The sequence below is a fragment of the Tinamus guttatus genome, unplaced genomic scaffold (genome assembly GCF_059628265.1).
Source record: "Tinamus guttatus ecotype Peru unplaced genomic scaffold, ASM5962826v1 Tinamus_guttatus_pri_ptg000561l, whole genome shotgun sequence".
Taxonomy (NCBI): domain Eukaryota; kingdom Metazoa; phylum Chordata; class Aves; order Tinamiformes; family Tinamidae; genus Tinamus; species Tinamus guttatus.
In genome coordinates, this window is record NW_028289095.1 from 4,891 (window position 1) to 31,618 (window position 26,728).

A 26,728-nucleotide genomic window follows, 5' to 3' on the forward strand; every position below is an offset into this window, starting at 1 on the left:
CCTAGGCTCTCTCTCAAAAACAACAACAACAACAACAACAACAAACCCAAAACAACAATAAAAAAACTTAGAAAGATAATTAACCGAAACGCGAATGAAATTACAGTATTGCTGTATTATAAGGTGCCTGCTTACTTGAAGAAGATCCAAGGGGCACGGAGTTTATAATGAATAATTTTCTCTGGTTTTAGTGTTTCTCTTTCTAGAAGAATGAAAACATGTTGCTGTAGACTTGATTGTACTTTTGTATGAATCTGTTACTCTTTCTTCCTGTCTTATTTATTGCTAGCAATTCGCTATAAGAATTCAATATCCAGTATTCGTCAGTTCTTTAAATAGCTTCTGACATCAAGGAAGACTTGGAGATGCCAGTTAAACTTCAATTTTGTCAGTGTTTATTGGCAAAAAATAGTTTGACGGAATTGTGATTTTTGAAAAAAAGCTTTTCCTTTAATGGCTCACAAGCTTTCAAATGCCATATTCCTACAGGACAAAAAAATCCATAAAATATGTTGTATGAGCGTAGGCTTTTAGTTTAATTCTCTCTTCTTACAGCATTCATACAAAGCTATTGTTTTTTTAAATGTAAAAGCTTAGCTCTGAAGATTGCAGTGATGTCCCTGTTGAGTTCATGTAACTACCTTCATAGAGATTTGCCAAATGGCCTGTAAGACACTTCTTTATGTTTAAGGAAGTCCCATCCTGCCTTATCTGAACATTTTCCAGCACGACTAGTCACAACCCAGAATTCACGGTCTAGGAATATTTGTGGAATCTTTGATATTTGTGAAAATGGAACAGATGAACCAAGATCCAGATACAGATTTGATTCCTATTTTGACAAAGTTGCAGACTCCCGTATGCAAAAATCCTTATTTCTCTGCATTTTATGATTTTTTCTTTTCTTTTGCAGGCTGGAGTTTCAGCATGGGCTCTGCCTACCAGTTCCACAGCTGGCGAGTATTTGTGATTGTCTGTGCGCTGCCCTGCGTCTCTTCCGTGGTAGCCCTCACCTTCATGCCAGAAAGTCCTCGGTTCTTGCTGGAGGTATAACTTTCAAAATCATTTTTAGATTCCAGTCAAACTTATTTATGTGTTCAGATCATTATAGCATTATAACAGGCATTAGGATTGTTCAGTGACTATAGCGGATATGTTAATCTGACTATATATTTTGTTTAAATGCTTTGGTCAAATGCTTAGGTTGGAAAACATGATGAAGCTTGGATGATACTCAAGCAAATTCATGACACAAACATGCGTGCTCGTGGACAGCCTGAAAAAGTTTTCACAGTGAGTATTATTCTTAAAGATCTCAGAGGATCACCTCTCTTGCAGATGTGAAATGTCTTTAGTGCTCAAAGAATCAATGTTACCACTCTATGTACTAAAAAGAAGTCAATTGTAGCCTAAATGTCTAAGTATAAGAACTGAATTCTACCGACATTGTTACGTATTCAGCAGATGTTAAGATACCAGCCTCTAGAGATTCTGACCAGCATATTTGGGACCATATGGACCTGTAGTGATAACATTTTCCTTGTACTGAGATAATCAGTACACTCCAGCTGTGATGTTTTATTAAGTTTACTTCAATGTTCATATTAATAAATAAAAGTCAAAACTAGCTGGCTCTTGTTCTTTTAAATCTTTTTGAATGGATTTTTCATTTTCATCAGCTAATACTGTTAATCTAAAAACTTTATTTCCATCTCTGTTGAATATTAATTTTTCAAACATTTTTTTTTTCAAAATATCTTGGGAGCTTGACTCTCATTGTTCTGTTGACCTCAAGCTCTAAGGAAAAGACTGTATTTGAAATGTCGATGAGTTTTTTCTATTTGGAGGAAAAATTGGCAATTCAGATTTGGGACTTTTTTCTTTCTTTAATACAGTCTACTCTATCTGTGAAGAATGTCTTTATCTATGAAGAATATACACAATTTTGTTTCCCTGAACACAGTAGGACCAAACAGCAGCAGGCGTTATCTTGCTCAGATATGCAGTCTGTCTCTCCAGCCCATTGTGTGGGGTGAGAATGCTGGTGCTCTACTCCCTCTCAGGACTGAGTGGAATATTTTTCTTCTTCTGGAGACTTGCTTCTTGCTCTAATGCATATATAACTCAATTATGAAATCATCTTAAAGGTTCTGCATTTGCAGGCAGTTTCAAGGAATGATCATCTGACCATATAACTTTAGTAAGACTTGCAATTTATTCCTTTGCATGTAGTTTCCATTGCTTGCATTTAAATTACTCCAAAAAGTAGATTAAAACTGCTATCTTTGGCTTGAAAGAAGTAGCATATCTGTCACATTTGACTTCCATTATTTATACACTAGTGGCATACCCTTAATATCATTCAGCTTAACATTATTTTATTTTTTTATATTTATGAGCAAAGGGATTTGGTTAACAGTGTAGTAATAGGGTGAAATTTCCCAATTGACTTATGCCAGTCTGAACTGCTTTCAAAGGAGCATTCCTGCTCCCAGTTGGTTTTTATTTTTCTTCTGCCAGAGTTGATGCTCATTGATTACCTGTCAGCCAGAAGCACTGACCCTGTCAACTACAGGGTTAGTGTAGGCACAAGCAAGAAAACAGGAATGTGCTGGGAAACGGAAGGAGGGTGGACCACAAAAGGTGGAGGGAACTACTCAAGACAGTCTCGCATCAGTTTATCATGATCACATCCTAAATCAAGCACAAGGATGAACACAGAGCATGTGCTTATTGTCTCCAATTCTTAGTGTCTCCTTAAACAACGGATGTCTACAGTGGTAGAAGACTGAAAACTAAAGGTACACATATGATCAAGACTGCAGTTCCCTGGTGTCCTGGACTTCCTTGGGATACATCTCTGGGTAGTGGAGTCTTCATTATGTTAGGGGAAACAGGAGACATTGCTGCCGTTAGGAACTACAGCCCAAAGTGAACACCTCATTTGTTGTTCTGTCCCTCTTTCTAGGTCATCCACTTCCCCATTTTATGGGACTTTGCGCTATAGGCAGCATTACATTTTTTCTTGTTAATAGTTCTGTATTTTTCCTAGATATATGCTTATCTCATTTCATTCTAGGTGAAGTAGGAAATTCTTGAAAAAAGACTGCAGACTATTTCACCTAACTTTTTCTTTCCTCTTTGAAATAGATAGTTAAAATCAATATCAACTAGACAAGGAGACTTTCCAGCCTACCACTGCAAGAAATAACAACAGAAAAAAAATGTTACTTAACTGTTAATTTTTGGCATATCAAATGCTTTTAGTTTTGTTAGAAGATTTTTAAAAAATAATTGGTAGACTTTCAAAGGTTATTCAGAGTCACCACTACAAATCTTGACAACAGGTTTGAACATACTTAACTGGGGGTTTAATAAATGTTTTATCCTATATGGCATTAGAGATATATAGCAACACCACAGCAAAACCTAGCAGTAACAGCATGTTTCATTCAGAGAAAATCAATCACCTGCATGATTTGTAAGTGTAGCTTTTCTAATACAGTTGCATACATAGCAGGTATTTTGACACTCTATTGTGCAACTATTCCTTTATATTTCTAAAGCATTCCTGATGTAGATACAGATTTAATCTCTTCATTTTTAGTTTATGGGAACTAGTCTATTCTAGAATTCCTAGATGCACAGTTAATGCCTCTAGAAAACACAATTTTTTGCTGTTTTTTTTTTATTATTATTATTTCTAGGTTAACAGAATCAAAACTCCAAAGCAGATAGATGAGCTCATAGAAATTGAGAGTGATACAGGAACATGGTACAGGAGATGTTTTGTTAGAATCCGCACAGAGCTATATGGTGTAAGTAAAAACATCTCTATTATTTTGTTTTTATCATGATTTTTAGTTATGCTTGGAGATGGACTCAGCTGGCCAAACTCCTGCTGGTGGCAGTTGCAATTCTGTGCTTTCCATGTGATCGGGGAATTTGGGAGCCATTGTAAGATTCCCATTTCATGACCCAGAGTGGTATAGGTGAATTGTAGGTAAGGTGTTTGCCATTTCTGGGGAGGAAAATGCTGCATCAGCCCTTTCACCTACCCTTACACTTAGCCCTTAACTGTCACTTGATGGTTATTAGTTATACAGGCATATGCCCAAGCACCACAATATAATGTGTTGGGAATGCATATTAATGTATGCCTACAGAAAGAAGTGATCATGATGAGGTGAAGAATTATCAGCAGGAAGTGGAGGTGGCCACATTACTTACAAATGGTAAAGCCATGAATAAATTATGTAGATGAATGTCTATAAAACTTTTATAAGGCATTGTATCTGCATTTATTTTTAGAACAGGTCAAACATTTTACCAGAAAACTACTTGAAACTGTTTCATTAATACAAGCTCTCTGGGACTGTGTTCCATACCACTCTTTGTTATTATTTTTGTTGAAGACCAAGTTGAGCAGTAACTTTGAACTAGGTAATGAAAACTGAGAAAAGTCTTATTAATGAAAATAATCCAAAATAGTTTTTCACAGCTCTGAAAAATCTGACATCTTAAAACTTTCCAGAGGTGCTATAAACTAGGGTTTGTCATATATTGCCAATCAAAATTGCTTTGTTTCAAAATTTGACTTTTCACTATAAAGAAATCGGGCAAGTATCTACATTTAAAGTTATTTGCCCCAAACTGGGGCAAAAGGGAAATGTTATGATTTGGCTTTTTTCTTTACTTAAAATAGCTCTTGAGAAATTGCAGTTTTGTTGTCTCACATCTTTGTTATTTCACTGGACTCGTGCTTGCACCAGAGTGCCTTCCCTGGTACGTGATGTATGCTAAAAACTGTTACGACAGATTCTGTCTAGAGACAGAAGAGACAGATGCCTCTTCCCTCCAAAAGCAGGAAATGACCTTGAGAGAGAGAGAGGAAAAAAACAGTTCTTGGTCAGCTCTGCTGTAGAGCTTCTGGCCTGGGCCTAGTCTCAGCATTTCCTCACATAGGTGAAGTAACAATTTATAACTGTGATGAGTTATGACAAATCAAACTCTCATCTGTGCATTTTATTGAATTATAGAGTATAGGTGCTCTGAATTTAAAGCCATATAGTACTCAGAGGTAAGAAGGAAATGTTTCTGAGAGGATCTTTGTCAAGTTTATTTGTGACAGTGAATAGAAGATGCCTAGAGATTAGGAAAGCTTGTAGTAGTCTGTGGAGGTAAATGAATAGACAAAGTGAAAAGAGGTCAGAAAGATACAGAACATGCAGATTCTGGTTATAGCCGGAGATTAATTTACTTATGTCATGAGTTTAGTATCAAAAAGCTCATCTATTATCTCTGATACCACGCAGAAGCAAGAAAAATAGAACACAAAAACATCTCATCTCTCAATTGTTCAGAAAGATTTTAAAATAAATGTATTTCCTAATGATTTACAGATTTGGTTGACATTTATGAGATGTTTCAACTACCCGGTAAAGGATAATACGATCAAACTTACAGCTGTATGGTTCACCCTGTCTTTTGGGTAAGAATGCTTCAGATCCTAAACCATTTTTATTACATGTGACAGACATAGGAATCATATTCATGCAAATATTGGCCACTGTCTTTTTGTTTGGAAATGTTTTATTCAACTATCTTTCTACAAGATGTTGCATTTATTGCTTAGTCTGTTTTTGATGAGTCTGTTTTTGATAGCAAGACTGATTCATTAAGACTATATGGTTTAAGACAATTGCCATCTTCTATAGGTCAGGATCTTTGAATATTTTCATGTAGGCAATCAGCAAATACAGAAGAACTGTACCTGCATCAACAGTTAAAGCAGGTAGAGCGCCAAGCTCTCACTTTTAAACTTTTGAAAAAGTAAGTATTTTAAAATACATGTCTTCAGACTAGACTCAATTTTTATAGTACTTGGAAGATGTCCTTAGTATTGGAACCCATTGTCCCAAAACTCTCTAGTGTCACTGCCCGCAGGTGTTGCTGTAGCTTGCCTGTTTGTATCTAAAGGCAATCATGCCGTTTAGTCCCTCCATAAACCACTTTTCTCCATTAAAAGAGTTCTCCATTACAGGTTCTCTACCATGGAGAGACTTCACAATTCTCCCGCTCTCACACTTCGAAAACAATCCGCATTTGCCCAACTTTCTTAAAGTTCTTTACTTTCTGTAAAGAACACTCAGTGTAGTCTATCCCAGCTTACTTTTGTTTTAGCAATCCAATTGCTCCTTTCTGAGCCCAAAGACAAGGAAGGCTCCAGTAATCATACTGTGAATTCCTATGGCAGATACTAGAAAAGAATTACTTCTTTCTGTCTCTCACTGTCCCCAGCGTATGCAAAACTCTGTTCTTTGTATCAGGGTGCCACAGGGCCAGTAGCAGCTCTTCTGCCTCCTGGGGTGGCCAGGGCCTGTCCTGCCTCCCTGCAAGGGGGCAGGACACCTGAGGGCAGCATTGGGCTCCTCTGCAGAGACCGGGAAAGGCTGATGATGGGTGGTCAACTGTGGGCTGGGATCAGTGGGCCCCGTGACTGAGGAGGGCTGGAGACCAGCACTGATGAGTTGTCTCTGAGGAGGTCTCAAACTGGACTGAAATGGGGTCCTGTGGTTGAGCAGGATGGAGGGAGGTCCAGGAGAGGCTGAGCCAGGGATAGTGAGGACTGTTGGTACCCCCAGGGCCCTGACATATTGGTTGCATGTAAAAGTGAATTGTAATATTACTCTTCACACGTGTCATTTGAAAATCACGACTCCAGATTCACCATTGCATCAAGTAAATGGTTTAGAAAGCTGCTCATTCTCACCTTGCACAGTTTTCTGAACTCGTGAGAGTTGTGAGTGAATATCTGCTGTTTTTCACAGCTACTACGGCTTGTCTGTCTGGTTTCCTGATGTCATTAAGCATCTGCAGTCAGATGAGTATGCATCCCGAGTAAAACACTTCACGAATGAGGAGGTCTCACATTTTGTTTTCAACTTCACCTTGGAAAATCAGATCCACACAAATGGAGAATTCATCAATGACAGGTCTATAGATTTTCTAATATTCTTACTTGGCGAGAACAAATAAATGCATGTTTTAAAGCATGTCCTAGTAATCTAATGATTTTTATACTAACTATTAATAGAAAGTATTGTTACTTTTCAGGGAAATTTATTTATTTCCTTGGTTTCTTATGTGTTAATCATGAATAAAATTATGGCATATGACTAAAAATAAAATGGATGTGTAGATCACCTGGTGGCTGACAGAATCACAGAAAAGGTAGGTTTGGCAGGGATCTCTGGACCCTGCTCAAGTAGAGTCAGCTAGAGCAGGTTGCCCAGGTCCAGTGGGGTATGAATATCTGCAAGGTTGGAGACTGCACAACCTCTTCAGGCAACGTGTTCCAAAATTCAATTACTCTCACAGTAAATAAATGTTTTGTTAAGTTCAAATGGAATTTCCTGTTTTAGTTTGTGCTCATTGTCTCTTGTCCTGTCATTGGTCACTTCTGAAAAGAGTCTGCACTCATCCTCTTTACACCCTTCTATCAAACGTTTGTGAACATTCCTATGATCCCCCTGAGTCTTTTCTTCTCCAGGCTAAACAGCTCCTGCTCTCTAATCCTGTCCTCATAGTAGAGATTCTGTAGCTCCTTAAATGATCTTGGTAACCTTTTGCTGGCATTGTTGCTGTAAATCCATGTCTTTCTTGTGAAGAGCTCATAACTGGGTACAGTACTCCAGATACAGCCTCAACAAGGATGAATAGAAAGGAAGAACCACTTTCTGTGGCCTGCTGGGGTCTCCCTCATGTAGCCCAAGGTGTTGGTCTTCTCTGCCACAGGGATGCATTGTTGTCCCATGTTCAGCTTGGCGTCCCTGAGGAGCCCCAGGTGTTTTTCTGCAAAGCTGCTCAGTGCCTAGTCTGTTCTGGTGGATGGAGTTATTACTCCCTAGGTGCAGGACTATGCTGAACTTCTTGAAGTTCCTCTCTGCACATTTCTCCAGCCTCTCAAGATCCCTGTGAAAGGCAGCACAGCCCTCTAGTGAATCAGCCAGTCCAAGTTTTGTGTTGCCTGTCCTTCCTAAAGAGCCTGTATCCATGCGCTGCAGCTATGGGTGTGCATGGTGTGAGCTATTTCTCTCTGACTCCAATGAGATTGTTGCCTCGTTGCTGCACACAAGCCTCTAACACCACTGGCTGCTTTGCTCTGCTGCACGCAGGAGTGTGCTGGCCCTGGCATGCCAGCTGCCTGCAAGGGGCACAAGAGCTTTCCCCATAATGTGGCACCTAATCACCTCCTTGTTTACATACCTGTGCTTGGAGCTATTCCTCCTTAGCCCCACCGTGCTGATTAAGAATCCCCTTCTGTTCACATCACCCCAGGCCCATTGGTTGCCAGTCCTGTTCCCTGCTTCCCTAAGGGATCGTTGGCCGTTCTTTTCCTCCCTATCATTCTGAGTTTAATGCCCAATTTACCATGTTGCCCAGGCTGTTGAGAAAGCTGCTTCTGCCCCAGATTATTATGGGAGAATCCCTAATGTAAAACCAGGTTCGTCACATTCCTGAAGAGAGCCTGAAAAGCCAAAGTTAATGCTACATCCTTTCACAGTGAGATTCAAAGGTTTTCAGATCCAGCATATGTAGCATATTGCTGGAGGAGGAGGGAGGGTGTACTTCTATCTCTGCTGCTGTTTTTTTTCCTTGTAGCAGCTAATACTGCTGTGTGAAAATGTTGATCATTAGAGGTTCAGATCATATCACAGGAAAATAAAAGATAAATATTACTGTAAATCAATAAAATGCATGAACAGCTCTTAAATGGCTAACAGTACATTGGCAATGCATTTTATCTCTTTTAACTGAATCCATAAGTCTTAAGACTCTAGCCAGAATTTTACAGATAACCAGATAACTTTGGGAAAAATTAAACACAGCTGTTTTAGGTGTCTGGTTTCCCTTAAAAAATATCCAGAAGAATCATGTGAAGGGTCTCATGGTCTCTTGGATGTCATGGTACTAAGTAATGATTATTTTCATAAGAAAATGTATATAGAAATGAAAAATATTGATAGTTTTGGTAAATCAAGGTAATTCATTTTTAATATGAACTTCAGTTCTGAGGTTAAAGTCTTGAGCTAAAGGATTATGCTTTGCAGACAAAAATGAGCAAATATCTCATTTTTAAACTACCTATGCCTGCCAAATTCAGTTTCTTTCCAGGAGACAAATGTTCTCCTCAAAACAAAGAAAACTCAACTGTCATGCAGTGTTTCAGTTGTTTTCCATTCTGTCAATGAAGACCTTATCACTTGGAACTTGAAATTTTTGAAATACAGTAGAGCTAACACTGATCTACTCTGAAATCCTAATTTACTCTTTCAAATACACAAATTTAATAGGCCTTTGATAAGCCTGTTCAGTTATTAGAGATTTTCACAAAATATCTGCCCTGTTAATGTGCACTTTTTTGGATATTCTTTCCCCCAAAATGTTGCAGTACTCTATCCTCCCCCATTGTTTCAGTTTTTCCTTCAAATTCTTTCTTAACTAGTAGATATATCCATCGATATTTAACTTTTTACTTCTTTGTTTTTCTCATGGATTTGAATTAAAATCACCTTAATATTCAACACCAGTTTCAAAATAGTCACAACAAATTTCTTGTTCAGAGGGAAAAAGTGCATCAGCAGCACACAGGACATCGTCTGTGTTCTTTGTTCCAGCTTACTAACCTAATCGCTAAATCCTCTTCATTCTCTCCTGAAATCAGGCTACCTATTTAAATGGAAAGACTTTTATGGAAAATGATAACGAATTGGCACTGAACTCTGGCCTGATTTTAATCACAGTCACAAATGAGAAAAATATAGTAGCTAAAACTAATAGGCTGAAAACGCCATCTTTTTTACCAATACGAGAAATCATTAGCTAGAAATTATTTTCCTGCAATAATGACAGTTCTCTTTTGTTTTTCTTCCTTATTAAGATTTGATTTTAACAATTTTATTTACAAGTATTTATTAACAAACTTATTATATGGTGAGAAAGTTTAATTTCTGTTACTTGGTATGTAGCATATTTTGTATGTTTGCATTTCTAGTAGCAGGAAAAGTACTTAGCTAGTCACAACAGGTTTAACTAGAGAGGAGCCAGCTTTGTGCCTGGAGAGCCTTGCCTTGTTGACTGTATTTACAGTTGCACAACAATTAAAGCACTGCTTTTCAAAGCACTGCCACTTTTGATGCAGTTTGCCAGCAAAATTACCTTTCTGCAGGTGTAACTTTTCTCACATGCCAATGAAATAAAATATATTCAAAAAAGTTCTGATTTATTGCTTCATCTTTGGGGTTTTTAACATAATGTTAGTTTGTGTGTTAGAAGTACACAAACTTGTTGTATTGGTTGTGTTGGTTTAGCCTAGTAATGAAGAACTGGAAACTTGTTTCTAATACATGGTTTATTCTTGAATTTTTGTATGAATGAAGTAAAAAAACATCCTCTGGAAAGAAGATGTTAAGAAATATGAAATGCTTATCAAAATTAATTTGTGCGTGGTTTATGTACACAGTAAATGCAAATGTATGCACAGACACAGTAGTAGCAAGCATGGTATTCTGGGTAGATATCTAACCGTAAAGTGGATGTGTAATTGGTGTGATCATGTTAAACCATTTTGTGAAACCATTTCCATATACTCCTTTTTTCTAATGTCCAGGTACCCGTAAGTGCTTGTTTGTTCCAGGAGATGAGATTTCTGAAACCTGAGCTCTCAGTTTTCAACAATAATATCAAATTACAAGCAATAGTGATCTTACAAGGGTATTCCATGGCATTATTTTTGGTTGATGATTACAGATATGTATTAATTGAAATGATGATTACAGATATGTATTAATACAGATATGTATTAATTGAAATATGTATTAATAATAATTAATATTTCAATTATTAAAATAAATTGTATTACTGTTTATAACCAGCAGCTATGTGGAGATGTCTTTTTAATGTTTTTTTCCCAAAGTCAATATTTTAGAATGAGCTTTTAATGAATTTTGCCACCACAACCTCTTTAATGAATCACTTTTTCTCAGGTGGAAATTTCTGAGAAAGGCACCAGGTAAACCTGTGTCGGTGGGTCATTCTGCTTTGTCTCTGTTTCTGACCTATGAAGGTAGACTAATAAAATTCATTTGTATTGGACAGGTTTATTATGATGAAGTTTAAATCAGTAACCTTTGAAGATTCCCTTTTTAAGAACTGTCTGTTTGAAGATATCACTTCAATGAACACATACTTCAGGAACTGTACTTTTCTCAATACCACCTTCTACAACACAGGTATTAGGAGAAGAGAAAAGAACATCCTTCTTCAGCTGCATGTTCTCATTTTACTCTTCCGGTTTGATTATAGTTCCTAGTTTTCTAGTATATTCAAGAAGCCGTCTTACAAAAAAAAATACAAAGCTGTAAAAAGTAACAGGGGTCAATAGTGTGATACCCAAAAGGAGAAAGGTTCTTTTCCTCACTGGGGCGACTGCAAGCCTGATTATATCAGTTCAGGTAATGAATGTATCTTTGATTTTAGTCATCTCTAGAGAGTTTCAGTCTGGAGAAGAGAAGTTATGTTTACTGATTTACTGATTGCTCCAATTGACTGTATTTCCTATGTAGTCTAAGTGGGACTGGTGACAGTGCATTATTCTGTTGTGCTTACTGTGTGAAGGGGACCTAAGTTCAGGATTCAGTTTACTAAGTATTTTGCCAACAATAGGAACACGTATTTTTGTATGTATAAATGGAGTAAAACATTTTATTTTTCAATTCAATACAATGTAAATGAAAGTAGCATATGGCCAACCAGGCTTACATCTGGAAGAATGCAGCGCTTCTTACTGCTTTCCTGTCACTCCAGGAATTATGTTAGTAGTAAGGTTTAGAATAGTAATAGGTTTCAGAACAAACAATGCCCAACTATCACTGCCTGGAAGCTTCAAAGGTTTTCCTGAGTGAAGCTTTTAAGGCTGGCAGGAGTGATAGAAAGCAAGCGGAAGCATAGGAAGAGATCTCTAAAATAGTACTTGGAGAAGAATGGCCTGAACTGTTGCATATTGTAACAAATTCTTGTTCAATGGCGAATGCGTGAAAATGTCACCACATCAACACTCAGTTTTACAGTGGTGGCAATCTGCTTTCAGATGGCCAGCAGGATCTGGCTGATAACTTTCAAATGATAACTAGATACTCAATATAAAAACTGGAGCAAGAGAAATATATGTGATTGTGTTTCATTTAGAACAGAACTTGCAGATATCTCATGCTTCTTAAGTAACACTGCCCATTGCTGATAGGACATAACAAAATAAAGTGCTAGCAGAGAGGAAGTACATTAATATAATTCACTGACTTCTTATGAGCTTTGCGTATTTTTCTATTAAGATAGAAAGCTGTCAAAATTAAAAGCTGTAACTAGTCGTGTTTTATGAAGCAGTATAAGGGCCTAGTTATTGTTAAGGTTGTCTAAGCTGGAGTGTTTTTAATCGAAAACCACACCAAGTCAAATGTTAGCTGATATTTTTCTTTTTCTTGTTTCCACAGATCTCGAGCAGTATAAATTTATTGACAGCGACTTTATTAATTGCACATTTTTCCACGTCAGGACAGGATGCCAGATCTCTTTTGATGATGACTATAGTGCCTACTGGATTTACTTTGTTAATTTTCTGGGAACGCTGGCGGTGCTGCCAGGAAACATAGTGTCTGCTCTCCTGATGGATAGAATTGGACGCTTGACAATGCTAGGTACGCATCTCCCAGTAAAATGGGAAACAAAACCACAATGTAAAATTATCCTGATAAAGGAGCATTTTCTCTTTTTTAAGGAATTTCATTTAGAGAAGTGAGGAAAAAGATCCTTCTAAAGTTATTCCTGTAAGTGGTATTTAAAGCGCCATTTTAGAAAGCTGCCCATTTAGAAAGCCCAGAAGCAAGGGAGTCTATTGCCAGTTCTGCTGTGCTGCAGTCAATATTCTTCCACACTGATATAAAAAGACTGTAATTTGGCTTTTGGGCTGAGATTTTGAACAGTGATGACCATTGGCTTCTCTATGCTCTAGCTGAAAGGAGAGCAACATGTGCTCAAGTAATCGCTGGCTGGCGAAGCAGCTCCTGGCAATGACACAGTGAGCAGCCCTTAGTCCATAAGCTGATTTTGAAAAGTAATACAGCAGATAGGCACTTACTGCAGAATATCTCCAGTGACAAATCTGTTTTCATTTTACTTATGTAACTATGTAATAATTTACTACATTCCTTTTTAGGAGCATACTTATATATAAATAATGCAATTCCTGCTCATGTTCCTGCTCCTGTTACAGAATATGAATGAGTTTCATTTAACTGCAGGAGATGATAAACAATGAAGAGTAGGGGTGGTTTTCCCTAGACTACTTGTTTGAGGAGCTCAGAGGGAGTTCCAGTTTAATGCTTTATGATATATCCTAATATTTGAGGAGTCACAGTCTCATTTTTTCCCCTGAGCCTCTCTTTTGTTTGCCAGTCCAGTCTGGCCAATGAGGGATATCCCTTTAGTTTTTAACTCAGAACATATGGGTCCATTATTCATGCACACTGTGCAAATAGAAATATTAGACAAACAAAACTTACTATACAGCTCCACTTAGTAACTGTTTTGTCTGCCATGCATGTAGGTGGTTCCATGGTTCTTTCTGGCATAAGCTGCTTTTTCCTGTGGTTTGGCACCAGTGAATCCATGATGATAGGAATGCTTTGCCTCTACAATGGTCTCACCATCTCTGCATGGAACTCCCTTGATGTCATTACCGTGGAATTGTATCCTACAGACAGAAGGTGAGTGCAGATAACCTTGCTTTATTAATCTTGCCTGGTCTGTCTCTAGGTACCAGCAGTAGTGGGAAATAGAAATGGTTAAACATGAGCTTTACAGCAGTGGTGATGTTCTGAGCTGGCCAAACACATAGTTTGTTTTGTTTTCTAGCTATTTGGTATATATATTTTGCCTCAAGAAAATATTACAAATGTAGTTTCATATCGTATGTGAAGGTCTAAATGCTACTATTCTTTACAATACTGCTTATCAATTCATTCCTACAAGAACTCTGGATTTCCCCTGGTGCGGCTAGCAGCCATGAATCACAGAATCACAGAATGGCTGAGGTTGGAAGAGACCTCTAGAGATCATCTAGTCCAACCCCCCTGCTCCAGCAGGGACACCTAGAGCACTTGGCACAGGGTCGCATCCAGGTGGGTTTTGAAGATTTCCAGAGAAGGAGACTCCACAACCTCTCTGGGCAGCCTGTTCCAGGGCTCTTTCACCCTCATAGGAAAGAAGTTCTTCCTCTGTATCCTCCGCCACCAAGGTACCCTTCCCATTCAGCAGCAGACTAACATTTTCCCTAGTCTTCCTCTTGCTGCTGATATATTTGTAGAAGGCCTTCCTGTTGCCCCTGACATCTCTCGCTAACTCTACTTCCAAACGGGCCTTGGCCTTCCTCATTGCATCTCTGCATTCTCTGACAATGATCCCACTAGATCATCTAGTTCTGTTCACATTTCCCACCAGACCATCTCTGCTTGTTAGCATCAGGTCTAGCAGCGCCCCTCCCCTTGTTGGCTCATCAACCACCTGCATCAAGAACTTATCTGCGATGTTCTGCAGGAACCTCCTGGACTGTCTGCTCCTAGCTGTGTGATTATCCCAGCAGACATCAGAGGGGTTGAAGTCCCCCATAAGGACCAGGGCCTGGGATCATCAGGCTTCTTGCAGCTGCCTGCAGAAGGCCTCATCCACTTCCTCTCCCTGGTCAGGAGGCCTGTAGTAAACTCCTGTGACAGTGGGAGCCCCTATTGTCCTGCCCTTTAATCCTCACCCACAGGCTCTCGGCCTGCACTTCACCCTACCCTACTCTGAGCTCCATACACTCCAGTTGCTCTCTCACTTAAAGAGCAACTCCGCCACCTCGCCTTCCTGGCCTGTCCTTCCTGAAAAGCCTAAAGCCATCCATGGCCACATTCCAGTCATAAGAGCTGTCCCACCATGTCTCAGTAATTGAGATGAGATCATGCACACATGCAATCGCATGCAATCGCACACATGCATCCCCAGTTTGGCTTGTTTATTCCTCATGCTGCATGCATTTACATAGAGGCATTTGAGTTGGGCTCCCAATGTGCCTCTCATTCTAGCTGGGGCAGCTGGAACTTGACCATGTGGGCCTTCAGGAGTTCTCTTGTTTTCCCATCTGGCCCCTTCATTTTAGCTTCCCATAGGCAGCTGCGAGTGGCATGACAGGCCATCGCCTACCCCATAAACTGTTTCCCCTATGATGCCCTCCTCCCCTCTTGGATCTAGTTTAAAGCTCCCTCAATGAGCCCTGCTAGCTCATGTCCCGGGGCTCTCTTCCCACTTTGAGAAAGATGGATCCCATTAGATTCCATCATGCCTGCTGCTATGTAAGGCTTCCTGTTTCTGAAGAAACCAAAGTTGTGGTGATAACATCAGCCACGGAGCCACATGTTGATAGACCATATCCTCCTATTTCTTTTTATATTGCTGCCAGCACTAGGAAGAATGGAAGAGAATATGACCTGCATGCCTGAGTTCCTAATTGTCAGAGCCAATTCCCTAAAGTCCCTTTTGATTGCCCTCAGGATACATGTTGCTGCTTCCTTTCCTACCACATGTAGGACCAGCAAAGGATAATAGTCAGTGGGTCTAATCAGACTGGAAAGTTTCTGGGTGACATCCTTAGCCCGGACCCCAGGAAGGCAGCAGACCTCTCTTAGAGGAATGTTGCACCTACATATTGGACCCTTCATTCCCTGGATTGAGGAATCGCCCACAACTATAACCTGCATTTTTTCCCGCATGCCTATGGTAACAATATGCAGTGTTTGTCTTTCTGATTGTATTACTGTTTTTGGAGGAGAGTGATTCTCACCTGCACTATCTACTGATTGCCCTTCCTCCTCCAGGGCCTCGTACCTTGGCTAGGGGTACCTGATAGGATGAGATGGGAGGTTTTCTCCTGCCACCACGAGCCTGGACTTTTATTCATACATTGCTGTGCTGGTTTCTTCCCTTTTGTGTTAGCTGGGGGACGGAATCTGTAATAACTTGTTGCCAGGCACTTCTTGGTGCCTGCCCCTGTTTCTCCCTTTCTGACTTAGAGATACTTCCTAGCCTTTCGACCTCCTCTTTTAGCTCAGCTACCATGCTGAGCAGATCTTCCACCTGCTCACACCTCACACAGCTGCTCTTCCCGCAGCTGTCCAAAGGAAGTGTCAGGCTATGGCACTCCTTACAGCCTGACACCTGGACAGCTTACTGCTTTACCAGTTGTTCAGTCCGGGTGCCCATCTCCTTCTTAGCAAGTGCTGACGTGGCCCTTCAATGAGTAACTGCCATAGTGGGTACACCAGGGAGCTTGCTGCTGCACACCCTGCCTGGCAAACCGCTGTGCTAACTGTTGTGCCACACTGTGTTCACCGCGCTCCTGATCGCTCCCGCTCCCTGCGGGCCACTCTTGTAGGCGCGGGACTTGGGTCATCTACCCGGCTGCCTCCGCCGCGCTGCGTCATCGCCGCCTGGGGCCACAGGTGCCTCCCTCTCCCTGCTCTGGGGCTTGCACTTCACTGCGCGGCTTCTGGCCGCTGATTTAGCTCCTCTCAGAGCTAAACTCTCTCAGAAGGGTCTCACAGCGTGAGCGTCCACTTCGGAGCCGTTACCTACGAGGAAAGTCAACACTTGCTCCAAAATAGCAATATTGCTTCATTTGTCTGTTGATTATGAAATGGCGTAAGGATGATAATAAAATTCACTGACTGGAACTGAGTAGCATGTTCTGCAAAAGACTGTGGCCTTGAACCATGCTGAGCTGTTAATCAGTGTGCTAAGGATTTGTATGCAAGGTCCATAGCAGTTGGTAGGTTCTCATCCTTAATCACATGCAAGAATGTCTGGGGCACTACTCCCAACCCCTCAAAGCTCTTGCAGAAAGACTCAGGACGATTTTCATGTACTACAAGCAGTGCTCCTAGAAGGAATATTTTTTTCCTTTAGTTTTGAGGTATAGGATGCTCTTTAATGTTGACCTGATGTCAGATTCCAGTAGTTTATGAATGCCTACTGCCTTGTTGGCAGTTCCAGGTTTTGGGGCACAGGTGCTTTGGTGATGTACATGAGGAGAAAGGAGACTGTATACTGGGTTGAATATTCACCTCAGCTTTCTTTTTATTGATATTTTATTTTAGTTTATGCTTCTTTACACAAGAAATTAATGTCTGTTTTTGTGGTTAAATCCAAATGATTGTACTGTGCTACTCATGAATCCAAAGCACTATGTTTTTTTAAAAGCACTTCTGTTTTTATTCCACATCGGGAAATTTCTCTTTTTGCCACAATTATTCTATCTTTCAAGCTTTATTGTATACTTTTAATAGACATCCTTTATAAATAGGTGTTTCATCAGAATTTGTGAATGTAGTAGGCAAAAATATACTCTTAAAATAGAGAAAAAATAATTGTGGTAAAACACCTTTGTTGTAAAGAAAGAAAAATAATTATCAGTATTAGGAATGAAAAAAAAAATTACTGATACTTCTTTTAAGGCATCTGTATGTGGAGCTAATAATTTCTCTATAGAAGTTATTGCTAGCATTGAGATTGCAGCAACTTTTCGCCAGTTTGAGACTTCGAGATTTGCTGGCTGAATCCACACTGAATGTGGTCTTAAAAGCAGTTTCCAGTTTTCCCTTAAAAGAATCATTTTGTTCACTGTGTCACTGTTCTGTCACGCCGCTACGGGCTCTGTCCCACCAGTGAAATTAGCAGGCAACCGCAGCAAATGGCAGCTAGAGGCTGGGCGGGCAGAAGCACCCGTGGAAGGAGGGAGGCTGGTGAAGTGCTCGCGTGCAGTGAGACCTGGCCTGGCAACACCTCCTGCCCTTCCCACAGGGCGCCCTTGGGAACTAGCCTGCTGCCAAACTGCTGAGGATTTGCCCGTGTCGTGCAGGGTAATACGAAAGGTGTTTCATAAGTTGTACTCCAGGCTGTTTGTGAAAGACCCTATTGGCTTTCTACCAGGCAGGGGTGGGGGAGCAGTTGGGAAGCTTTCCATGTATATGATCCACAGGACACATTTTGTTTTTCTCTTCATCTTCCCACAAGGGTGGAATTAAGGTTGTTTCAGAATCTTCACAGCTTAGGATTCTGTAGACTTTCAAATTTGTCTCTGCATTTAGGCTTCATAACTTCGTGCATGGGTCTGAGGTAATAAAGTAGCTCATCCTGTGTCCTTAGTGAGCACTGGCATGTTTTTACGCCAGTGTAGAACAGCTTTTGTCCGGATATTCTTTATAAAACTTAAGTAGTTATGCGTAACTGCTGAAGTAGGAGAGATATTAGAGACTATAGAGGCCACATGTTTTTCAGGTAGATGAAGAAATTATGTTGAAAGACAAAAGGTACTTTACAAATCTAGTCATAGGGAGACTTATCTCTTCCAGATGACAGACACAGAGGTAATGAATAATCATTTCATAATATTAATTTATTTTTACTTTTCAATATACATAAACTGTATAGCAGTTTTTGTCTTCTTGTGAACTAACTTGGGAAGCACCAAGATTTTAAGTCAAGACTTGTTCAGGGAGTGGGCATACTAAGGAAGTCAAACCAATCAGCAGTTAGCTGATTTCTAATGAACAAGAAAGTTAACTCAGCTCCCCGGTATAAATCAGCTGTTTTAACTTATCTTTTCTTTCATCTTCGGAGTGGGCTGTTATTCTGGATTACTCCACAGTAAGCAGATTTTGAAAGTCTTTGATCAGTCACAACTCACTGAAAAGCCACACTAAACTGTTCAGTAGCTATGGAAGCTCTGCTCTAAAGGAGAGTTATTAAACTTCTTGCAGGCATTTTTGGATGCTCCTAGAGTAATTGCTTATTCCTTCATAAACCTACTGTATTTTCAGAACATTGCCTTAAATGAGGTGATGTGGAACTTGAGGCACAGAGGAGGAAGAGGGTATTGTTAAAACTGATTTTATATGCCTGATGTGAAGGAAATGGTAGGTTGACTCCCACTGCAGGGGAGGGGTCTGCATATCAGCAACTCAAATCTGAAAGTGCCAAGCAGAGCACCTGGAAAATGTGAAATGCATTATTGACCACTTAACTTGGTTCAGGTGACTTGCCTAGCACCATACAGGAACTGTGTGACAGGAGCAGGAACTACCAATTTCTCCTGACAGCATTCAACTACCTTAACTGAGGGACTCTGCTTCATTATACTGCAGTCCATAACCCTAGTGACAGTGCTCCTTCCAACTTCTGCAACAGATGAGACCAAGCAAGTTTCCTTCCCTACAGAACTGTTTTATCCCTCAAGTTCTCTTTGTTCTGTGCATTGGCACAGTGATGTGGAAAAAAATTCTATGTGATGAGGTAATTATAGATTGTGCAGTAATGTTTGTGCCCAAGGGGCTTGAATAACATTGCACAATTGCCTAGCTCTGCCTATAATACAAATGTAAATGGAAGAGAATTAAAGCTCTCCAAAGAAATAGCATTTAGGAAGAATTTAATGACCTTGAAACACATTGCTTTCACATAAATGATAAATGTCTTCTTGTGAACTAACTTGGGAAGCACCAAGATTTTAAGTCAAGACTTGTTCAGGGAGTGGGCATACTAAGGAAGTCAAACCAAAACAGATACAGCAATACAATAAGTCACCTCCTTATATTTCCTGCAGAGTAAATCAAGGTCAGATTGCATCAAATAACCAACAATTCATCACTTTTACTGTAGTTGCCAGACATCTGGTTTTGAATCTTGGCTAGAAATATTTAGAACTCAAAGTGTGCTATAAAATGAAGTCTGAAGTGAAATCCTGTTCTGCTTTTTTAATATATCTGAAAGAAGTTCATAAGAGTTTTCATCATAATTAGGAAATAAGTCACCCATCTTCAGTTTACTATATATTTATCTTTTGCTTCTGCTCTTGAGTGCTGAGAATCTCCCCGCGGACTCATAGCCATTATTCATAGAATATCTTAAGTCCAGCATATTTTATTGCTGGAGCTGTCAGTGGAGAGGTTTTCTATTCTTTTCAGTTGTAAGAGCAAAGTCATCAACTTGCAGTGCACTTTCTGACAGCTATTTTCTACTGCCATCCTGTGGATGTGGCTCTGCTGTACGTTGCTGAAACACATACTGGTGTTTCTGGGACACAAAATGATGCAGTTTCTTTCTTCTTTCCCAACAGACCAGACTGTGAATGATGACCATTACCTTGTTCACTGAACTGAAAATAGTTTGCTGTTTAGCTACTAGAGATTTTGATTTCTTATCCAGTCACTGAAGTCTGCCAATAACTCAAAGAATACTAAGCAGATACTCTCTATTTGCTGTACATGGTTAAACTTACCGCCCCAAAAGAGGCAATCCCAAAGACCCTGGGATTGATCTGGCATCACTTTTTTATCCCACTGTAGTAGCACTTGTCATCTTAGGTAGTTATTTATTTTTGGCAAGACCATATTTCTGTGGAAAAAATCTGAACATTGTTACTTTGAAGTTCTTCTTTACTATCTTATTTTTATTTCATTGATTTCTGGTTGATATGGAACCAATAATCAATCAAACATCAATTGGAAACAAAATCTTCATCTGTTACACTTGATGCCTTGATCAACATTTTTGTCTTGCAGAGGCATCAAATAAAATTCATTTGAAATATTTTTTTCAAGAGTTATAAAATGAAAAAAGGCTTAGAGGCTTAGGATTTTTAGCTATTCTGTTCTCCTTGGGAGAGTACTTTTCAAAGTTCCTAATTCTTCCAAAGATATGAGAAAACAGTCTTTCTTATTCTTTAACTATTTTTTTTCTATTTTGTGTCCAGTTCTTACATACAGGAGGATGGAGCTATTGCTTTTGAGGGATTCACGAACAAACTTAATGAATTGGTAGTCCAAGGCAGAAAAGCAAGTTCCGTGAGTTTATTTGTACAGTGAAGGCTGTAACTGGCCAGTCTGTCATCTGAAAATATCTGGATTTCAGAAAATTGGCCATAACAGACTCAGGAAATTCATGGTTTTCATAGCCTTTCAATGTTATCAACACACATGAAAATGGTATTCGGAGTCTTTTGTGAAGTGTTGGATATGGATGGTTCACCATTCACTCGATCAAGAAGATCATCAAATATCTGTATCACACATTCTGCAATCCAAAGGCTCTTGTAAGACAAGGACGTTGTTAAGTGTTCTGATTATAAGCAATGGAAAAGCGAGACCAAAGTATTTTATTTAGGTGGATAAGCACCTGGTCTAAGAAGCAGTGTATGTAGCAACTGGGAAACAAGCTGTTTTAATCTAAAGGGTTGGCTAATCCCTCTATTTTTAAATGTTTGGGATTCTTGCCATTTGTTGTGCAGGGTTTGGGTGAAAGGAAGCCAGTTGTTTTCCTTGGTCACAGCTTTCTCAGACCTTGAAGTAAAATACATTTGGGGAAATTCCTTTTCCTAACACACAGCTTTCTCAGGGATCTGACACTTTTATAGGAATTCTGCATTTTTATTCTAGGATTGCTGAAATCTATAACTTTTTTTTTTTTAAGCAAGTCTACAATGATGCACCAGCACTGTTTGAATAATATGCTTGAGGGATTTATTCATACCTTCTAACTGGGCAAAGGATTCTTGCTCCCCAGCCTTCTTGGCCACTAATGAGGATTCTTTTGTGGACTCAAACAGAGATTTTTGTGCCAGTGCTTTGCCCACTAACTGATTAACATAACGGAGACTGGAATATTTAGTAATGACTTTAAGCTTTTGGATTTCTTCACTTAGTGCTGTCAGGACACTGAGGTGACACACCACATATCTTTGATCATTTGCAGGCTTTCTGTATACTCTTAACACTTTCCTGAAATACTGTAGCAAAAATTAGATTATTGTTGCAGGAGAAGACTTTTGTATTTCATGTGTTCATATATGTTTTGTGGCTTGTTTCTCTCCTCCAAACTCAGTAGAATGAACTATAGAGGGATTAACTAATACTGATTTTAACTGATTTGAGTCATCAGCACCTTTTTAAGGAAGATGTTTGCTTTTTCACAGAATCATAGAATCATTATGGTTGGGAAAGACCTTTAAGATCTTTAAGTCCAGCTGTAAACCCTTCAATACCATCCTGATAAACCATGTCCCTAAATGCCTTACCTACACGATTCTTGAACATTACCAGGGACAGTGACTCCACCACTTCCCTGGGCAGCCAGTTCCAAGGCTTCACTACCCCTTCTGTACAGAAATTCTTCCTAATGTCTAACCTGAACCTCCCCTGGCGCAAATTTAAGCCATTTGCTCTTGTCCTGTCAGTAGTTATTTTGGAGAAGGGTTTGACTCCTGCCTCACTACAACCTCCTTTCAGGTAGTTGTAGAGAGTGACAAGGTCTCCCCTGAGCCTCCTCTTCTCCAGATCAAATAATCCCAGCTCCCTCAGCCACTCCTCATAAAGTCTGTGCTCCAGGCCCTTCACCAACTTTGTTGCCCTTCTTTGGATAGGCTCCAGCACCTCAATGTCCTTTTTCCAGTGACAAGCCCAAAACTGAACACAGTATTTGAGGTGTGGCCTCAGCAGCACCGAGTAAGGGGGACGATCAATTCTGTGGTCCTGCTGGCTACACTGTTCATGATACGAGCCAGGAGGCTGTTGGCCTTCTTGGCCACCTGGGCACACTGCTGGCTCATATTCAGTCTGCTGTCAAACAACACCCTCAGATCCTTTCCTGCCACACTGCTCTCCAGCCACTCTGCCCCAAGCCTGTGGCACTGCATGAGGTTGTTGTGACCAAAGTACAGGACTCAGCACTTGGCCTTGTTGAACCTCACACAGTTGGTCTCAGCCCATCAATCCAGCCTGTCCAGATCCCTCCGCAGAGCTCTCCTACCCTCAAGCAGATCTACTCTTCCTCCCAGCTTGCTATTGTCTGCAAATTTGCTGAGGGTACACTCAATTCTCTCACCCAGATCATCGGTAAAGGTATTAAGGAGGACTGGCCCCAACATTGACCCCAGAGGAACACTGCTCGTGACCAGTCACCAGCTGGATTTAGTGCCATTGACCACCACTCTCTGGGCCTGGCCATCCAGCTGGTACTCCATCCAGCGAAAAGTCCTCTTGTCTAAGCCGTGAGCTGCCAGCCTCTCCAGGAGAACCAAGTGGAAGACTGGGTCAAAGGCCTTGCTGAAGTCAAAGATCACATCCACAGCCTTTCCCTCATCCACAAAGTCGTTATCTAGCCTACAGGGAGATCAGGTTTGTGAGGCAGGATGTGCCTTTCAGGAACCCATGTTGGCTGGGCCTGATCCCCTGGTTGTCACACACCTGCTGCGTGATTACCCTCAAGATGATCTGTTCCATATCTTTCCCTGATACTGAGGTCAGGCTGACAGGCCTGAAGTACCCCAGATTCTCCATCTGACCCTTCTTGTAGATGGTGTCACATTGGCCAGTCGCCAGTCATCTGGGGCCTCCTCTGTTGAGCAGGATTTTTGATAGATGATGGAGAGCAGCTTGGCGAGCACTTCCACCTGCTCCCTCAGAACGCTCAGAGTTGTTTTAAAGTTCTGACTTTGCTATCCATACCCCTCAATAATTTGCTTATTCTGAGCGCACAAATTAATATGCACTCATTCATATTCATATTCAAATTCATATTCAAAGTATTTGAAGTGAAGGATATAAATGAGAATGTTGAACTTCTTAGGCACAGGTAGCAACAGCTATATAACTAGACATTTTATTTAAGCCTGTAAAAATATTCTTACGATTTCTATCACAGTGCATGACACAATAAATGACAATTGTGCATGACACAATAAAGGCAAAATGATGTGTACATTATACAGTTTAGACAAAAAGACATGCCTGGAAACTGCTTAAAGGTCAAAAGATGCGTTGATTTTATATCATCAGAACAGCCAAACCAATAAAAATCATCTGAATTTATATTACTCTTTTCATGACAGTTTGTGAGACTAGAATAAAAGCAGCATCTTACAATAGGAAAAACTGATTAAGTTTTACGAAGAAGGCCTTCATTTTAAGTGCCAACAAACTACCTTAGTTTTACTCAGATGTGAGAAATATTTATTATAGTATTGTGGATTTACCTTTTGTTACCTGTTCCAAAACCATGCAGATCAGTGACTCTTGTTTTAGTTACCAAAGACTATTAAATTACACCAGGACAGTGGATTTTTTTATGGTTTTGTTTTTAATGCACTCATTCTCTTTACCCCTAAGAGGTAGACATTGATTATTATTGAAGGTCCCATTAGCCTTTTGAGAAAGAGCTGTTTCACCACGCATATCTGCGGCGGAAAATGCATTTCTTTTTAGTACCCCAAGATCATCGTCCTCTTACTCTGATGACATCCCATATCACCAGGTCGCACTTGAAAGTGTTCCCTTCTCTTGGCTCCCAATCCACATTTCAAATGTTATTGAATTTCCATTTGCAAGTCCTTTTTCTTGTGTAGAAGTGCAAAGTTACTTTTTTCAGTCATTCATTTTACATTTTGATCCCTGATTGCAGAATGGATTTGCCTCAATAAAGTGCTCTAACAGTTGAGCTTTGATCTTACATTGTAAAGACAACATGCAGGATCTTCGTTGGTGTAAATTCTGTTTAAAATATTGAGAATATATTCCCACTGAGGATTTGTCTCAAAGGCTTTACTGTTTCACTCGTTTTTAACTTTATTCTGTTTTCTCTTCTAGGGCAACAGGCTTTGGCTTTTTGAATGCACTGTGCAAAGCAGCTGCTGTACTTGGAAACTTAATATTCGGTTCTCTTGTTGGTATAACCAAAGCAATTCCTATTCTCCTTGCTTCTACCGTTCTAGTATGTGGAGGTCTGGTAGGACTTCGGCTTCCTGACACAAGAACCCAGGTGTTGATGTAACTGGAAAAAGCCATTTTATTATTTATTTCCTTCTTTGTACAAATGTCAACTCTCTAGACTGATGGTACAAAGGCTTCAGATTCTCAACACTTAGTAAAATGTTCAGATGGCAGAAATCAAACATCAAACAAGATACTATGGAGTGGCGGAGATTTATAAACCTCTATCTAGAAGTTTTAAATTTCTTTTTTTGTTTGTTTGCATACTCTGCTATTTAAAACAACTGCAAAGCTACCTCTTAAAACATTTTCAGAGATACGTCCAGGTAGTTAAAACCCATACCATAATTAGATATGTAAAATTCACACAGTCACATTATTTTAATATAAATACTATGTTTGGCCATGGTGTTGTGAGCTTTTCTAACAGTGCAAACCTGCAAAACAATTCCTTACTAGTAGTGCTGCAAAAAAAGCTAATCTCAATGTGTCAATGCATGTAGCATTATCAGCAAGCTGCATTTGCATCAGTGCTGAGTGTCTATATTTAAATGGTGGAAACTTCCTGCATTCTCAGAAAGAGGCATGGGCAGCAGCAGTGCCTCTTTCTTAGGAAATCATTTTACGTAGATTTGATCTAGAGTAAAGATTATTAACTGCACCTCATACTTGCCTAGGAGAGGGTAACGACTGCCACAAGGAAGAACCAAGATCATAAAGGTACACGAAAAAGATAATATTGAAATAAGCACTTTCACTTTTTGCCATTGGTCCTCCATAAATTGTTTGTTTTCTACTCACTTGTGGGCATCTGCAATATTTTTGTCATTTTAAAACAGTGAATTTTTCTTTCTCCAGAAGTGAAACTATGAAAACCAGTATTTATGTCATTGTAAGTATGAATAAAGGAAGAATCAGGCCAGTGGACTATATGAAAAATAAGTTTCTTTCAGAAGAATGCTTTTACTGTTGAACCTTTTAATTCCTATTTCCTTGTCATAAATGGTTATAAAAAATAAGCTGTAATAGAGTGCTACCTACTTGATATAGTTAGGGAAAAAACTTCAGTATATAGTATAATTTGAATAAATAATTAACTCTCTTGAATAAATAATTAACTCTCAAAACAATGTGTTCTTTTTGAAAACAAAGGAAAGCAATAATAAAAACACCTTAATAATTATCACACTTCATACACTCTGTCACGTAATCATTTACTCATCTGATTTGTAATAGTTCTGCAGATATCTCACCATTTAGCACTTCCTACATGCCTCATGAAGACCATTAAGAAGAGACCATGCAAAGGCTGTGGGCAGTGCTAGTGCATATATTTCTTCCCAGCTATGCCATGTGGACTGCTCTGGACTATCACAAATAATTTCCCTACTAGTCCTACTTTCCTGTGAAAAACTATTGGATCACTTTAAAATGTTAACATTAAAAATAAATGAAAGATGCATCTATAAAATTATCAGAAAGAAGGGGCAGATCCTCCAATGACAGAAACTGTCACTGCTTTTAGTAGAACTAAAAAAATTTGTATCAGTTGATCATCTGCAGTTTCAAGTTTCAAAGAGCAAATCTGACGTAAAATTTAAAGGAAGATTTATCAGTATTTTTTCCAATCATGTTTGACAACTCTTTTGAGGTGGCTGAAGCATTGCCAAATAAATCAGCCTTTCAGATAAGGTCATCACACAATAACATATATTTTGCATAATTGCTTTTCCTGCCTCTTATATGATGATTCCTTACTATTGGGAAATGATATCTATTACTGTCTTCTGTGTGAGTCATCATCACAGTCTTACTAAAAG

The 26,728-nt window shown here is 39.5% G+C and overlaps 1 protein-coding gene and 1 pseudogene across 1 annotated transcript; both read left to right on the plus strand.

Moving 5' to 3' along the window:
• The first annotated feature begins 899 nt into the window (after nucleotides 1-899).
• On the plus strand, nucleotides 900-25,795 carry LOC104579823 (synaptic vesicle glycoprotein 2C). The gene is made up of 9 exons (XM_088534419.1): nucleotides 900-1,047; nucleotides 1,204-1,293; nucleotides 3,708-3,818; nucleotides 5,403-5,491; nucleotides 6,831-6,995; nucleotides 11,161-11,294; nucleotides 12,552-12,755; nucleotides 13,664-13,823; nucleotides 24,786-25,795. The coding sequence occupies exons 1-9, from the start codon at nucleotides 928-930 to the stop codon at nucleotides 24,967-24,969; spliced, it is 1,257 nt and encodes a 418-aa protein (XP_088390545.1). The 5' UTR covers nucleotides 900-927; the 3' UTR covers nucleotides 24,970-25,795.
• LOC148592551 (uncharacterized) lies at nucleotides 22,201-23,489 on the plus strand (annotated as a pseudogene).
• Nucleotides 25,796-26,728: the final 933 nt, after the last annotated feature.

Coding starts and splice junctions, on each gene's coding strand:
- LOC104579823 (XM_088534419.1), top strand. CDS start 928: ATGGGCTCTGCCTACCAGTTCCACAGCTGGCGAGTATTTGTGATTGTC. Junction 3,819..5,402: donor TCCGCACAGAGCTATATGGT/GTAAGTAAAAAC, acceptor AATGATTTACAG/ATTTGGTTGACATTTATGAG. Junction 5,492..6,830: donor TGGTTCACCCTGTCTTTTGG/GTAAGAATGCTT, acceptor TGTTTTTCACAG/CTACTACGGCTTGTCTGTCT.